This window comes from Dreissena polymorpha, chromosome 3 (genome assembly GCF_020536995.1).
Source record: "Dreissena polymorpha isolate Duluth1 chromosome 3, UMN_Dpol_1.0, whole genome shotgun sequence".
Classification (NCBI taxonomy): domain Eukaryota; kingdom Metazoa; phylum Mollusca; class Bivalvia; order Myida; family Dreissenidae; genus Dreissena; species Dreissena polymorpha.
The window spans coordinates 133,267,691-133,286,398 of record NC_068357.1 but is presented as its reverse complement, the minus strand read 5'-3'; the positions used below and the strand labels follow the sequence as shown (position 1 = coordinate 133,286,398).

Sequence of the window (18,708 nt, the reverse complement as noted above, 5' to 3'; positions counted from 1 at the left end):
TTGTCTATTATTATACGCTGATGACATTGTATTGATTGCTAAGAATGAGAACGATTTGCAAGATATGTTAACAATGCTAAATACATGGTGTGTGAGAAATGAAATGGGCATTAATTTTAGTAAAAGTAATGTAGTACACTTTAGACCAATTTCATTTCCAAGGTTAAACTTTGTTTTTAGTTGTGGAGATTGTAAAATTGAATATGCTAGTAATGTATCTTGGTTTAACGCTGACCGAGCATCTAGATTATAATATTACAGCTAAGATGGTAGCTCAGTGTGCTGGTCGTTTCTTAGGGCTACTTATTGCTAAGTACAAATCATTCGGTGGTCTACCCTATGATGTATATACAAAACTATACAATTCTTGTGTTGTACCAGTAATTACATATGCTTCGTCCGTGTGGGGTGTTCGAACCTTTTCATGTATAAATGCTATTCACCAAAGAGCTATGAGGTTCTACCTTGGTACTGGTAAATATACACCCAATGTTGCGGTGCAAGGTGATATGGGTTGGAAACCAATTATTATAGATCAGTGGAAGTCTGTTTTTAACCATTGGCATAAATGTTTATTGTATAATGATAGAAGGACAAATGAAAAAATATTTAACTGGTCAGTAGATAAAGGGAATGCTAGATGTAAAAATTGGCCTTTCATTGTTAAAGACAAGCTCAGTTTTTAGACTCTGGTTTTCAGGATATGAATGATAATGCTAAATTTGCATTTATGTTTACTCACCCAGACATTGTTAGCGTCCTCGCAAAAACCTGCTGTGATATAATGAAACTGAGAAATAACACGTTATATAGTAAACATTTTAGTGGGTAGATATTTTAATAATGATAAGATTTTTACTGCAAATATATATTTTACATGTATATAAAACATGGCCAATGTTTGATTTCTAGATTAAAAATAGATGGTATGAATTGATTTGACATACTTGTTTAAATAACAAGTTTTAGTGTTACTATTATATTTTTATTAGCCATACTCTGAATTAGTTGTTGCGGTTTTACGAATTCAATATATCTTAAGTTTTCAAGATGCTCTGCTAGATTGTTGAACACTGGCTATGTTTCTTAGCATAATCTTACTTTCAACTATTATGATGTGTGTTTGAGTATGTTTTAATGTTTTATAGTCTCTTATAATTTTTATAGAATGGCTGTATACATGTATTTGTAAATATGTGTATATGGATGAGACTGGAATAATTAAAATATATATAAAGTTATTTACTATGAGAACATAATTATTGCTCTTCTTGATTCGGCAAGAAAGATACTATTTATACAACTTACACTGTGCAATCAAAATCCGACGAAAAGTAGGATTGCACATTTTAAGTTAATTCTGAAAGTGATAATTATTGTATAAAATGTCTTGGCAAATTGGTAAATTATAATTATGTTAGGATGCCCATCAACGAATATTCACTATGTGATAGTAAATTGAGCGAACATTAAATTGGACTACATCGTTATCCTTATTGTCTGGTAGGTTCTATGTGTTAATGACGAATATTTACCTGATACATATGTGTGTACAAATATTTCTGTGTGACGTTCATGACTTACTGAAAATAACATTTTAAATAACTCTTTGATAAACTCTTCTAATCTGTAAAATAAACGTGAACTGAAAATGTATTGTAGGGCATTAATTTGCGAGCACTGAATATTAAATCACGACGTCAGTATTAGTACAATCTCCGGATTCCACGCATTAGAAAATGCATACTGTTTGTACAAATTGAAGTTCCATCTCTTGCAAAAAAGGGACATCCGGTAATAAGGTAGCATTTTAATCGTCGATTTCATATCTGGCAGAAAGAAATTTGATTCCCCTCAATTGAACCAGCTTCCAGAAGGGAAAGAAAGACGAAAATGAAAAAAATGCCCAAAGTGTTGCATTTACCGTTTAAATATGGTCACTAATGCTATTAATATTGCTTTTACTAAGACTCTGTTACTTTTGATTTATTTGAGAAATACAATTTACTACTTAACAATAGGTGATTATCTTTTTTAATATGTTTAATACAGGATGTAACAAGGTCATTTATCGAATATAACTGTTAAACAACACAGCTTTGCATGTACTCATGATCAAATATATGTATTACAGTTATACAACCTGAAATTTTTGTCGTACACGTTCATCAAAAAAGTATGCCCCTATAATACAAATCTATTAATCTATGAAGCAAGTCTGCAATTTTAGCAAGTCAGTTTAAAGGTGTGAATACTAATTCCGGCTATATTTATCTGTAACATTGTTTAGCCTTAATAGTCTTGAGCACAAACAGTTAAAATTCAGTTTGGTACGTTTTGGTCGCGGATCGTGAAATCAACTGATCTCGTGTTATGGCCCTATTCCACGACGAAAACAAGCCCACAATTCGCTACAATTTATCACATTTATTGAATCAGGAAGACTCCTGACAGTCTACGATTCAGTTACGACACTCGTACGATTGCGTTACGACGAATCGTGGGATTCGGTTGAAGTCTTGCAAATAGGGTCGCGACTTCACTTCGATGTGTAAGAATCTACTGCGACTGTACTACGAACGATGTAGATCGGTCACGACTAAGCTAGGACCTCACCGAACGCACCCATGAATTAGGCGCCAATGTCTATTGATATTGAATCTTAGCGGGCTCGCACATATAATTATATCAGTTATGCTATTGGATTATTCCATCATGCAGGAGATTAGTTTATGCAGACAATTAGGTGCGGTCATGCATGTACAACTAATCTGTACCTAATTGATCAAATTACCTGATTATTATGATCCTTTAAAACATGTATGCTTTACAAAAGTGACTGCACTATTTGGTCTGGACATTATGTGCTGATGTTGATGTCTGTTTTCATGGTAATACACAATTGTGTACAATCGTGGTACTGTAGTTAGACTTTTCTGTATTTCATATTGTGTTAGTTTCTATGCAAACTATAACTAGCTGTTTTTTATCACGTACATTGTTGTAATGAAGTGTGGTTTTATTTGATATTCAGTGATATGGGAGTACTACTTCACCTTTATTAATATTGATGTGTAAATAATATGAAAACATTGATAATTAAAATATCAGAAATGTAACTTATTTGCTGCAATTATTAATTATTATCCCAATTAACATTTTATAGACATATATTTGATACTTTTTCTAAAAAAATAAAAGCGTTGTTTTTACAAATGAATGTAGGTTTTTCCCACAGTGTGCACATTTGTTTTTGTGAACACTAAACTTGACATGACATTACTTGAGTTTATGGTAATTCGCAAAGTTCGGTCGCGGTGATAAATGGTATTTGACGCTGAAAAGAATTTCACAAGATTTGTGAAGCGATATCACTGGATCGCAGGCTTTCGCTTTAACAGGATCATTAAAAGGGGATATTTTTTTTATAAGTTCAATTGTATGTGTTTATATATAATTTTAATACATCTCATTATACATTCACTCCGTTTATAACAAGTCAACGTATGTATGCACTATGTGTTAAAATGTATGGTTGAAAATCATTCAGGAATACAATTAACCTTTTTCTTGTTAAAGTTGTTGTTTTTAAATTGCCGTGTTTACGATCTATAATATATAGGTACATACACAATGTATATGTCATGCATAAATAGTCAATAATGCACTTAATATTGAACAAATAAACACGCAAACATAAATTAAATATATGGACACAGTTTACACATTTGTAGTAGTATTGACATTTATTGTTATGTAAAATTTACTGACAAGCAAAATATCAACATATTCTAGCTGGGTAAACTACCCAAATAACCTGTAATGTACACTGTAAATGCAACTATTAAAAAATATATACATTATATACATTACATATAAAAGCGTGTATAGAGCATCATGAATTATATTTGGTATTTGAATCATAATACAAATGAACGTTACTATGAAATCATTCCAACACAATGATTGAATTTCAATCAAGTACTGACATCTACATTTACATGTGAAAAGCGATGTTAAAGCTGATGCGAATATCATGTAGCTCTTAAATTATTTTCAAATTTGAACCACAAATATAGAGCTATGTTTCATGTTTAGCGAGTACTGACATGAGCACTCTAAGGCAAAACGAGGATGTTGAGCTGGTGTGAATATCGAGCGAGCTGTGAGATCGGAATTAAAATATAAACGGATAATATTTAGCTAAGTCAATGTCGAAATACAACTGACATCCTTATTGAAATTTCAAACACGAATATTGAGCCAGATTGAATTTCGAGCCAGCACTCAAATTCAAAGATTAAACGACGATATTTAGCTGCCTAGCTGGTGCGAATATCGTGCTAGCTCTGAGTTATGAATTTGAACATGAACTAGGTTTAATGCCGAGCCAGAACTGACATCGAAATTTGAAAGGTGAAACGCGAATATCGAACTGATGTGAATATCGTTTTCGCTCTTAGTTTGAAATGCAGCTGAATTTTAACCTTCTTATAATATTTCACAGAATATTTTTTTATCTCTGGTATAATGCTCACCCCTTCGATAAACAGTCTACTTTAATTCAAATAGCTGTTTTTTGAACACCCATTAAAAATATGCTATGTTAATCAGTGTTTATGTCTACATTTTATTACATTAAATGTATTGCTTTTACTGATTTCATTGCTCATGATTCAATAATGCATAATAAGCAAATCAAACGGCAGACAAAAGTACAACCTTAATGAAAGTTCAAACTACCCATATTTTAAAGTATTTTTTTTTTAATAATTGACAACTTTTAGCGTTTAGTTTGTTCCTCATTTTCTTCCTCAATTACACTATGGAGGGGCATGGTAAAATATTGGGCAATGTTAATTGTTATTTTCTACCATTTGGTGAATGTTATTAAAGATTAAGTATCATTTACATGCTGATGTTAGATTATAACAACGAACTGAATATGTGGTTTGCATATTGATTCCCAAATCTATTTACGTCCTCAATAAAAGTACACATGGCGGTTTATGATTACCCATTTGAACCGTGTAAACATTGGTCAAAACACGCAATCGATTACCACAAACACGAGTCATTCATATTAACTCGCTATGATTGAAATCAAAGTAATACAAATTTATTTCCATGTTGGATGACTCGCAACATTGTTATTAAGAGTATTATATTTATTTATTTCAGACAGAAACATTTTAAACATGTTTTATTTATTCTTTATATTAATTTTAAAATTTATATTCATAGACGTAATTTTTGTTTCGCATAGCTTATGATTTACTTGCAATGCAACAATAATATAATATTAATACGTTTTCATATATGCTACAGGTTCATTCTAATAATGTTTGCCGTTTCTAATTATCTAAGTTTTATCTGTTAACAGCCTTATCTGATTGTACATGACTAATCATGTTGATAAAACTGATATTGATTTGGATAATAAACGTTAATGTGCTTAATCGGCGTTGTTTACAATTACTTTAAACTGACCTGTAATAGCTCTTGCATGGCCAGGATTTGGTATAAATAATGCCGATGTTAAAACTCAATGAAGTTAAGTAAATTAATGTCGACTGCATTCCTATCGAGAGTGGCAGTCACGCGATAAACAGTCAATGTATCTATAAAGTTCTGCCCAATATAGTTGTTAGTTCAGTGAATCATCGGATGCACATTGCAAATTTAACGAAATATATACACACTTAAATAAGTTTAAAATGGTGCATGTCACTCATCCCATCGCAAGATGAAAAGATACTTATAGTTATTATCAATAAATCGGTACTGTATAGTTGACTATTAATTTATACTTCTCGACCAATACCTTATCAAAAACTTTACATAAAAAATTGTCCGATATTTACTTTTGTGGAATCCAAAAACTTAAATAAACGAGCAGTGCTTGAATTTATATAATGGTTTATAACTTTATACTATTATCTTCACAATCTGGAGTAACGCGGCGCTCCTTCAGCGTCAAAAGTAATACAGAATGGTGAAGTAAGCGTCGTGCATGTGAGAGCGTCGTGAAATCAACTGAAACGCCATATCGTGCCAACCATTTTCGGGTATGTTTGAGTAAGTTTGGATATGAACGTCAGGCTGAAATTAGCGTTGTGAAAACGTTATAGAAACGCTGATGTATCTAGTGGACCTAAATTGATTATATGCATTGTACTCTGCAAATACTAATATATGATGACGACGACGACGAGAATAATGATGATGATGGTGGTAATGATGATGATGATGATGGCGATGATTATGAGGAGGAGGAGCGAAAGGAACAGGAGAAAGGTGGCGTTGGTTTTGATGATGATGATGATGATGATGAGGAGGAGGAGGAGGAGGAGGAGGAGAAGAGGGAGGAGGAGGAGGCGGATGATGATGATGATGATGATAATGATGATGATGATGATGATGATGATGATGATGATGATGATGATGATGATGATGATGATGATGATGATGATGATTACGATGATGATGATGATTATGATGAGGAGGAGAAGGAGGAGGAGGAAGATGTGATGATTATAAGAAATATGGTGGATGACACAGGGGAGGCTGATTTTACGATGTTGTCGAATGTAATATCGATGATAATGGGGTATTCCGACTGGCGGATGTTGAGAATTATTGTTGTAGAGTTGCTGTAGTGCATACACAGCGGATTAACAGAAAACATCGGTGTAAGAATTAATATTTGGAAGGAGTAAAAACAAATAAGGCAAAATTGAAACACAGTGCTTATATAACAAGTTTGCTCTGCTCCGAGTTGATGTATTTATTAAGAATGATTTATCAATATACTGTATTATTATAGTGAAATAGAGTAGCCGGACTCAATCAAAAACACATTTAACAGTACTTATACTTATAGGCTAGTTAGAGTATCCTTTCTATTACTGTTATATGTCCATTAAAATACCTTTGAGTATGTTTGACTATAGTAAATGAACACATTACATTAATGAAGTAGAGGCCATGAGTAAGAGGGATAAAAGTTTACAAACACATGTACGCCATACCATTAGGCTATACATACAACAATTAAAATACAGATGCCTTCAGGTACAGAATCATGCTTAAAGGCAAACTTTGGCGCCTGCAGGCTGAATTTTGTGAATGCTGGCATATAGACATATATTTGTGTATTCTGTTTGACCGTAAGTCAGGAATAAAGCTACCGTGTAAAGCATTAAGTCTTATATAAGCTTATTAATGACACGGCATCGGTACAGGTATAAAAGCGAGGTATTACTTTAATAATATCATATATTTAATATATACCGATGAAAACAAAATCTCACCAATGTGTTATGTACCCGTAAGAATGATTGTCTATAGATGGGTAAACATTTTAGTTACATGCTCACCTTGTACTTGCATGTTTATTTAAAAATATACCCGTAGGCCTGAATATCTGCCTGTGGGCATAAACTATAGGTACAAACATATGCCTGTTTCCGTAATTTGTACCTGTAAATATACCTACTTACATTTTACCCCAATGGTACGTCGTGCATATTAACCATCATGTGAAAGCGCACAGGTCCGTATTTTGGTTCGCATGTTTCTAAATAATAGCGTTATGCTCTATTTTGGGAAGCAAGTAACATATTCCAAATTGTATTGCATCATTAAACATTTCAATTGGAGGAAGCAATACTTTTTCACGCCATGCGTAATAAACAGACAACTTAACAATAAATGAAAAAAAAAATCCATCTTATGACTCATCATTCTTATAAACACACTCGATCGCCGTGTATTCCACCATTAAAACAATATTGAGAACGCTGAAGTGTTTACGTGCCCCACAAAAAAATAAAAAGTTAAATTTATTAATAATTAATTTGTAGTCTGATTAAGGTAGGAAATAATTTTGTTGAGATGATATCCATTTTTTACGTTTTTATATCCGATTTGGTATTTGACAATTTAGGTAAAATCAAAGTACTGACAGTACTGGTGTGACGATGCTTTTGAGAGGATGGATATAAAAGCATCAAGTTAAGTTTATCTACATCACCACAATCACCACAGTTGTGTATGCTGGTACGAAAAAAAAATTTGGTACAAAAATTTTGCGAAAAAAAAATTGGGTAGGAAAACAAATTTGGGTACGAAAAAATATTTGGGAGCCAAAAAATTGGGACCGAAAAAAATTTGGGTACGAACAAAAAATTGGGGATGAAAAAAAAATTGGGTACGAAAAAAAAAATTGGGTACGAAAATTTTTAGGTACGGAACAAAAATTGGGGGAACGGGAAAGTAGTACCTGTGGGGAACTTAACCCACACTCGCACATTTTCGGCCCTTTCCGTCAAACATCAGATAAGTTCCTCGAAGGCAATAGTATGAATACACATTTCAGAAGAGGTAATGCGGTCCTACGTACGCGCGTCAAAATGTAAGCGAAATATGTGCACAAGTTTGTCAGGAATGATTGAATAAACGAAGAAAATCGTGTATTGATGTAAGTTTTTTTAAAGAAATGTGCAGAAAATATATTAAACAAGAGCTGTGTTTGTGAAACACAATGCCCCCTGCTGCGCAGCTTTGAAGCCATATATTTTACCTTTGACCTTGAAGGATGACCTTGACCTTTCACTACTCAAAATGTGCAGCTCCATGACATACACATGCATGCCGAATATGGAGTTGCTTTCTTCAATATTGCAAAATTTGACCTTTGACCTTGACCTTGAAGGATGACCTTGACCTTTAACCAATCAATATTTGCAGCTCTGTGAGATACGCATGCACGCCAATATTGAAAAAGTTATAGCCAATGTTAAAGTTTTCGGACAGACAGCCAGACGCTTTATATTTGACATTTGACCTTGAAGGATGACCTTCAACTTTCACAACTGAAAATGTGCAGCTCCATGAGATGCACATGTATGCCAAATATCAAGTTGCTATGTTCAATATTAACAAAGTTATGGCCATTAAAGTTTTCGGAAGGACGGACAGACTGACACACTGACTGACTGACTGACTGACTGACTGACTGACAGTTCAACTTATATAGGCCACCCTACCGGGGGCATAAAAAGCAATCGCGATATTTTTCTCAGCCACATAATTGTTAATACATGTAGTTTGATATCACAAAATGAAAGTGAAAGTAGAACTGTCAAAAATGACAACCTGTCAACGTGTTGTTTTTGCTGGCACGAGAGGGCGATTACACTCAATGTGTTCACATTTTGACCATAGGCTTTGTCAATGACCTTTATAGTATGGGTAGCTTTGATAGTATTAATTGCTATCATGTAACTGCATGATTGTTTACAATACACAAAGCATAAATAATGATATAAATATACTGATTGAGCTTATAATAATCTGAGAACTATGGCCAGGTCAATTAAGGACTTAAAATTCAATTTTGTGTCCTGATTTCATGAAGAAATGACCATGCATGTCCTAGATTTCAAATTCAAGGCCCTGGTGTGACACATTGGTAGCATTACCGTTAAACTTTTACCAGGCTTATGAAATTAGTTTTTATTGAACTATCTAAGGAAATCTAAATCAGGCACTGATTTTTCTTGTTTTAATACAGTCATAGATCAGTTGTGGCCTCTGGGTAATGACCAATTTTTGCTTACTTGTCACACCCTTAAAACTTTCCACACGTCTATAATAGCAAATCTGGATTTAGGTGATCTTCAATGGTAAATTTGAAATTGAGCTCTGTTACAAGAGTGCTGGTAAAGTCCAGTCACATATTTAAATCTAGGCCATGTCAAAATCAAAGTGTCAAATACAAATGAAAGATGCGTTCATTAATTATTGTCCAGTTGTTTGCTACTGCTGTAAGTTTTTATATAATATGACTGATGAACATCATGTGAGAGAAAATTCACATTATCATTGTATATCAGGTTTAGCAGCCTTTTAGATAACAAAGTATGCTAGTTTTCAATGTCGCTTCTGGGGATCAAACCCGTAGGGCTTTTAGGAAGATTCTGAAATTTTCGATCCCTCGAGAGCAACCAAACCAAAAATTAAGTAAAATATTGCCGACTCGGTTTTTTGAGTCGGTTTATGAGGGATAATGGAGCTTGATTGGCCATTGTCGGCTCTGGTACTACTTACATGTACCATGGGTACTCTAAAGTATACTTACATGTACCCTGGGTACTCTAAGTATACTTACATGTACCCCAGGTACGGTAAACAAACATAATTGTACTCGGTCCAAATTAGACTGTACCCGAGTTGTATTCGCGCCCAAAATCCGATGTCGTAAAACGCGCAACCAATTATCTTAAACACACTTCTCTTCAAAAAAACACTGCATCAACATGGTTTTTGAGTATGTGTTCCGATAATATAGAGGCCATTCTACAGAAAATTGACATAAATGTGTATATATAATTATTACAAAAAGATAGTCGACAACGATTGATTTAGGGTTAAATTTCCCGGGTACATTTTAGTATATTTACCGTACCCGGGATACATGTAAGTATACTTAAGAGTACCCGGGGTACATGTACGTAGTACCCGAGCCGACAATGAACAATCGAGCGATACTGGAAGGTGCAACATCTCTCACGCCCCTAGCATCGCCTTTAGCAGTATTAAATTCTCACCAGGAAAGTGCTGGAGTCATTGATCCCGAGGGACAAGAAAAACAATTGCTTAATGTTCGTAATAAATAATTTGAATAATGACAATTCTATTATTTGAGCCAGGTCACATGAAAAGCTCAGTCAAATCAGTATCCAATTAAATTATTTGTTATTGTCAGAAAAACGCTTTTAAGCAAACAGCTTTAAGGCGACTGCAGGCTGATCTAGATCCAAACTGGCCACAATCGCCTTAATGTCTCTTTTACTGTGACACAGTTTATTTAACTTTAAAATGATAAAAAGTACTAACACTAAGAAATAGTACAAACCAGTAAAGAGTTTGAAATCAATGTTGAATTTCAGGACAGCTTGGTGATCTACAAATCCCCGATGGAATGTTGATATCGGGTATCATAGTCATTCAATAAGTCGCAAAATGCTCGAATACAATTTATAAAGCACAATGTGACTTATATTGATAAATTAAAATACCAGTATGCCAGTTTTGCCGTGTCGGGCTGTTACGATCCAGAAAGTCCCTCATTCACATCGAGTATATATCCTTCGAATTCCAACTATTGTTGTCATAAGCGGAGATTTAGTGAATAAATAATTCATATATCCTAAATGACAGCTTCTAAATAGTGAAACAAGCCAATTTATGCAGTAAGAAAGTTTTGAATCGAGACTCTCACGGGGGCGGCCATTGTTGAATGTTGAAACACGAACGACAACTCTGCTAGGAGAATGTTATCAATGACGAGCAATCTCCTACGCAGTGGCGAATGCAAAAGGTAAGTAACCTAAAAAATCTAGTTATCTCAATCGGACTGGCTCGGTCTTTTACGTAGGTCGGCATTGTGATTTTTTTTTAGATGGTTATCAAACCTTGGACGATGCTGTCAAAAACATATACCGTTCCAGTCCATAGTGAAAAAAATTGGTAGTAACAGCAGATCTATAATAAATACACGACATGTCAACTAGAAGTTATTGAACAGTTTTTTTTTATATCAAATCTATGGCTATTCATTATACGGGATGCATTTTGATAAGGTTTCCCGACATATTGTTAACAGCAATTTTTACTTGTTATTAGATATATAACATGACGTGAAGTACAATCAACATCATAGTGTAAATCATAGGATAAACCAGTAACACTACTATTGAATTTTGAACATATGTTTATATTATTGCAGTGTGTGCATCTTTGTCGGTTACATTCACATGTTGCTACACATTTTGGATCTACTCACAATGATCGCAGTTTATCTGATTTCTCTTTTGTACCTATTGATGTTGTTGAAAACAATCTATACCGTTTATGAAAATAAACATTTTGGATACATACATTAAAAACTAGGATTCCTAACGATCTAAATAATAAATTGCTTTATAACATATATAATATAAGCATAATTCACATATAGATTTGATGTTTGCCTATTAAAATGTCCTTTAATTCTTTTATGTAGACATTCGTATCAAATAATTTAAAATTTATTGCTGTGTAATGCTGGTTTTCATACACAATTTATGTTTTCATTATGTTATAAACATAGCCCGATTGAGATAAAAATGACCGGCCTTAAAGTATCATCACTCAATTAAAAACAACCTCTCTCATTTATTCTACCAACCTTAAGGTAATGTTTTTTCAACGATTATTTTGTATTACAGTTCTTTCATTCATATGGTCTTGATAGAACAATGCAAAATCATTTGGCTTCGAAAAAAATCTTATTAACGGGTGCTGCGCGATATTAATATTTCGAGGATATTTTAAAGTTTACCGCGTGGTTTTATTTACATTCAACAATCGTTTTCACGTGTTAAATTTATTTCCAAAGAAGGCGAATTTGTATACAAGATATGTTCTTAAAGGATTATTAAGATCTATTCTCATGAAATAAAACAATTATACACTACTCGTACCACCTTCGAAACCGGTTAAATATGCATTATTATCGAGTAAAATTGCTACTGGTATAAATGTTCAATGTATAGGACAGTTTTAAGCGTTTTAAATTCATTTCGTAATACAAGATACTCAATTTTTTATAATATCACTAAGCGCGCTTCTCAAAAATTATCTTCAAACAAAAAACAAACATGTTCTTATTTAGACGAAAAGTGCATTGCATCTGACACTCATATCTCGGGTGATCAGGCAATAAGATCAGGCATGAGTTGTTTAAACAGTAACATCCCATATCAGTTGTTATCAATCTATTAAATGTCGCATTATAAAAAGACATCAAAACAGCTGTTTGATAAAGTGAACGAGACTTACATTATATTAAATGTATTGCATACTTGCCGTTTTAATTTACTAGTTCAGCAATAACTAAAATTGGTAATATTGATATTGGCGACACTTAAATCGCATCTAATTGATTTTGTCAACATTTAATAATTCGTTCACACTCAGACTGCTTCATAATGGTCCTGCATAAGTAGATTAAGCGCCCATAATAAGAAAAGTTCATTGATAAAACGATTGATATTTTCTTTCGTCTGATGTTTTCAAGGCATATTTGTACGTTTGCGACAATGCATTGTTAACATCCAATAATTGGCGTCGCTCTGGAGAGCGGCGACTTGTATGTAATGCATTATTTCGTTTATGGGAGGAGAAGTTATTTCACGGATCAATGTATATATTTTTGTTTTAAGAATATCTTGCATAGTGGTGATTTTTTTGTGTAAATTATTGTAAATAAGTACTTTATATCGCCATATTGGTGCAAAAAGGTGCCATGTGCCTTCTAATTTCAATGTCACATGGTACCTTTTTGCATCCATGGGGCGATATGTGCCTATTACATTTATTACAACATGTATTGCCAATAATTCAAAGCTAATTGTTTTAATTAATAACTGATCCACAACTGATCACAGGGGAAAGATCACAGGGACTGGGCAAATACGCGATACTTTCTGGTTTTGTATAAAAACAAAACATAATCAAAATATATTTATTTTGTGGTTTTTCTAATTTGTTTATTTAGTGAAGAATCAATGTAGTACGATATTTGACGACCCATCGCGCAAGCAAGTTTATTGGAAGGCGTAGTGGTACGAAAACGTACAATGTATTAGTTTATTAACAGAGATATAATAACGATCGCTATACTCAACTTCACCAAATAGCAGTACATAAATGATGTTATCCGGAATAGCTCAGTTGAGAGAGCGTTAGACTGAAGTTGTTTACGCAACAATCATCAAAAGGCCCCCGGTTCGATCCCGGGTTCCGGCACGAACGGAACAGTTCGGCGGCTGACAATTTTTTCAGTCAGGTTAAAAAATATAATAAAGCTTTATTTTATGTAGACATTCTAAAATCCATTTTACTACAATTGGACATTTTTATTAAAATTAATGGATGCCGCGTGGTGACAACGTTAATTGAAATTTCTTAATCACTTTAATATCTTATAAAAAATACACGTGTTTTTAAATTAACAAATAAATGCAAACAACACATATATTATCCATGTATATTTATGATTGTCTATCAAAGGCGCTAAGTACTATCCCTACCACATATAGAGCGCGAAGCGCGACACGTATTATTGATTGTTACAATGAGTTGCGATAAAGGAAACAGCCGCTTATCAAGGAGGAGCTGTGTCCCAGCAACCCGTTTCCCTAGAGTCAAGCACTCCTCGGATATTTTTTTTAAGAACCACATATAGAGCGCGAAGCGCTACATGTATTACTATCCAGGTGGTATGAGCCCTTTAGCATTATCCGACCATTACGTCCATAGTTATCTTCCTTAGAATTTGAGAAATTTTGAAATCGTTGTTCGAAGTCCAAAATTTTCATCCGATTGTTCTCAACTTGCACAGGTTTTTATCAATGAGGACCCAACCCAAACTCTCTATATGAGCAATATCGGACCATAAGTCCAGAATTATGTCTCTCTGAATTTAACAATAAAAGTGAAAAACTTCTTGGTTAGGTTATTATGTCAACATTTTTCTTCAGATTCTTTCCAAACGTACAGCGTCTTCATATCAATGAGCATTTTTACCTCATTAAAAATGGGAAACATCGGGGCAATAAGTCCAGAATTTTGTTCTATCAAATTTGACAAAATAAACAATTTCCACTTGTTTAAAAGATTTCACAACTTTCGTCTGAATCTTTCCAAACTTGTTAAGTGTTTATATATCAGTATTACTCGAATCCTATTGAAAATGATGAATATCGGAGCAATAAATCTATTATGATAATTTACTGAATTTCAAAGTATTGTGAAATGCAGCTTCTTTATGCAATTTGCAGTTTTCATTCAATTTTTTTTTTCAAACTTTTACCGTGTTTTCATATTAATGAGTACTCAACCCCTATCGTAAATGAGCAACGTAAGAATAAGTTCAGAATCATCTCCCTTTGAAGTTGAGAAAATATGAAATAACGCTTACAAGATGAAGCAGATTTTTTAAAACCTACACAGTTCTGTTCCATTAATGAAAACTGCACACAGATGCCAGTGAAAACGGGAAATCAATGTAAATAAAATGAACTATGAAATATTCGGGGGTTACAACACAAAATCATACATAATATTTATTTGGGGGTTATAAACCAAAATTATAGATAATGGTTATATCAGTATCTTTTTCTATTTTGTTTAAAATAATTGGCCAATATAATAATATTTACTGTAGAAAAAATTCCATGCAACTTCATTGAGTGCCTTTTACACTGAAATTCCCGACGCCCTTTGATGCTTTGCATCAATACTTATCTTGTAAAGAATTTTTGATACATGGTTTTAAGCATAACGAACTAAATCTTGGTATAACACAGTTGAGTTATGTTATCTTATCCGCCAGTTCGTGTCGCATGCTTAAAAACTGTGTTGTCTATATCAAATGAATAAAGGCATTTTGCTTACAGTGAAAACTCTTTTTAAGTGCTGATTTTCTACTGTTAATTACACGCCATGGGTCACATAAAGTACTCTAACTTGCTTAAAAAGAAACTTGACAATCAACACTGTTAATTTATTTCTTATCCATTTTATTAAGTCGTCATTAACGTATCACGAAATTTATACCATACCACCATTCGTCAATACATATGTGTATATATTGTGTATAACGGAAGTACTTAACTTGCTGTGTTTATTTACTAACTAAATACTTGGAAGTTAAGCCACGCTAACGGGCCAAAAGTTAAATTTCGCTGTCCAAACAGTTAATTTATATTATGAAATGGCTTATTCGAATGTTGACACTATTGATTTGACCGGATTTAATACGGAATACCGTTAGGACCATCGTGGTTACACATTAAAATCCAGAGGAGGACAATGCGATAGTGCGATATTACGATGGCGACAATGCAATAGTACGATGGCGACAATGCGATAGTACGATGGCGACAATGCGACATTGCGACAATACGATAACTACAGTGCGATAGTACCATGGCGCTAATGCGAAAGTCATATCGTAGTGTGGTCACCTCATCATGGAATTGTCGCCATCGTAATTTCGCGTTATCGTACTGTCGTCATCGTATTATCGCATTGTCGCCATCGTAGTATCGCACTGTCGCCATCGTATTGTCGCAATGTCGTCATCGTATTATCGCATTGTCGCTATCGTACTATCGCACTATCGCATTGTCGCATTGTCGCCATCGTCCTATTGCACTGTCGCCATCGTATTGTCGCACTGTCGTCATCGTATTATCGCACTATCGTCAAATTGTCGCCATCGTACTATCGCACTGTCGCCATCGTATTGTCGCACTTTCGTCATCGTATTATCATATTGTCGCCATCTTACTATCGCGTTATCGTTCTGTCGTCATCGTATTATTGCATTGTCGCCATCATAATATCGCACTGTCGCCATCGTATTGTCGCACTGTCGTCATCGTACTATCGCATTGTCGCCATCTTACTATCGCTTTATCGTTCTGTCGTCATCGTATTATCGCACTGTCGCCATCGTATTGTCGCACTGTCGTCATCGTACAATCGCATTGTCGACATCGCACTATCACACTAAAGCATTGTCGCCCTCTGGATTTGAATGTGTAACCGCAATCCCCCTAACGGTATTCCGTATTTTACAGTATAATTATTTTCCTGCGATCATATCTAGTTGCATCTGTAACAAAAATTTGCTTTTATTAACGAATACAAATATGAACCCAAGATTGCTTAACTATAGCAATGATTGATGGCTGTTTAGTTTCCATTGTCCAGGAAACTTTTCGATTACCTAAAATAACATATGTACAATAAGTAGATTCTTTATACTGCAACTTGGAGTTCATTATTCATATATATATGAATAAATAAGTTTTCACACAGTCGAGTAAGAAAATATATGGCTTGTGGTTATGATTGACAAATTATACAAAATTACAAATATAAACCTGCACGTCTAAAATGGACTGATAACGCGAACGATAAAACTGTTCAACTAGGCCCAATGTTTATGCAGTTATCTATTTCTTTGATAAACACGCCGATTCATTGAAGACGAATGGATTTTGACCCATCTTTTTATCTAGATAACATTTTAACTTCCTGCTAACTTCTGTATGGTACTTAAAATAGTTTTTAACAAAAAAATTATTATGTGATATTTCAACGACGTGAAGACATGGACATGCATTAACTGTCGTATTTAAAGAAAAACGCTTGACACCGAAGACAGGCTCGCAATATAGTGCTTAAAACTATGGTTTCTATCATTGGATTTGTGCTTCTGATACTCGGCGTATACGGTAACTATTTTACTTTGTTTAAACAACTAATATCACATATGTTAATGCTCTACTTTTAATACGAAATAACTGTGTATAAATAGGCGGCTAGACGGAAATGGAAACTCGTAACTCGAAGTACTATTATATTTATTGTCTTAGCCTATCACATGTTTTTTCCTCTTTAAAGCTCTTAAATAAAAAATAACACGTACACGTTTCTCGTAGAAACATTCGGTATACAAAATATCTTTTTTAAAGAAACCTTCGACGAAACTGTTATTAATTAAAAAAAAGTTTATAGGTTATATCAAGTGTGCACACGTGCAGTAAAATATGACCATAATAATGATACTGTATTTTCCTCGTAAAATTATAACTATAATAAGTATTGAGTTACTTTAAGGTTTTGGTTCAACCAATCTATGCGTAACCTGATGTTAAAAGCGTTTTTGAGTATTGCCCATTTAAATGACAAACACCTTTGTATAAGTTTTTTTACAAAAATTATTGTCGTGAATGAGCCCACAATTTTCATGATTGATTTGATACAAAAAACTCAGTTTCCATGTATTACACACACCTCATCATTTTCAATAAAATAACCATAAATAACAGATGTATCGTATATACAAACATCGTAAGGTTTAAATTCACGTTAAAATTAATCGTTTTTGTGTAACATTGAAATCTAAATTTGTTGAAGCTAGAAAAAATAACATGTTTTAACAACAATTTCAGTTGCCATAGCAGCTGTTTAAACAATACTATTTTAAGTTAATTATAACAAAGTCTCCAGATATGTCCAATCCAATCGGAACCAATGTTCTTATACCATTAGTAGCTATATGTGCAGCAGCGATTACATATGGACTATATGGCATTCTAAAGTAATGCCAAAGCTTCACCTTGCAAATGAGTTTGATCTTAGAGCTCCCTGATTTATTAAGTTTAAATCTATTAATTTTTGCTCGATTGCATCGAAAGCACCCGGCTTATAGAAACGCTCTGAGTCCGTTTCTTGGACCTATAACAAGTACTTGTCGTCTTTGGGGAAGATCTAGAGAGTGCTCCCCGAGAGGGGATCGAACCCGTGACCTCCAGATCGCTAGGCGGACACCATATCCATTACGCCACGGTGAACTTAATGGCCCAACCCTGATTTATTTAAGCGCGAAACAAATGGCTGCTTGAGTGCTTGTTAAACAAATGTACACAATCCTAAAGCCTCGACCTATCTCGGAAAACCGAGAAAAACGTTGTAGAACGAACGGCGACATCAAGCCTAACTAACTGAAACCTGATAACAACCTGTAACCATTGAGTGCATTATATAAACAAACTTACAGCAATAAGGTCATACTATTTTCGG

At 33.9% G+C, this 18,708-nt stretch overlaps 1 protein-coding gene across 16 annotated transcripts in view; it reads left to right on the top strand.

The window, feature by feature from the left end:
* The window catches only part of LOC127871517 (multiple epidermal growth factor-like domains protein 11), a 177,800-nt gene that overhangs the window by 80,236 nt on the left and 78,856 nt on the right, over nt 1–18,708 (top strand). For 4 of the 16 annotated variants that reach the window (XM_052414524.1, XM_052414521.1, XM_052414520.1 and 1 more), the window contains exon 1: nt 17,114–17,357. The exons of 8 other annotated variants lie outside the window; for them this stretch is intronic. In XM_052414524.1, the coding sequence (XP_052270484.1) occupies nt 17,312–17,357 (46 nt within the window). In that variant the 5' untranslated portion in view covers nt 17,114–17,311. Of the gene's footprint in view, nt 1–17,111; nt 17,358–18,708 lie in introns of those variants that run through there. 4 more of the 16 variants (XM_052414518.1, XM_052414519.1, XM_052414517.1 and 1 more) reach the window with 2 other exon arrangements.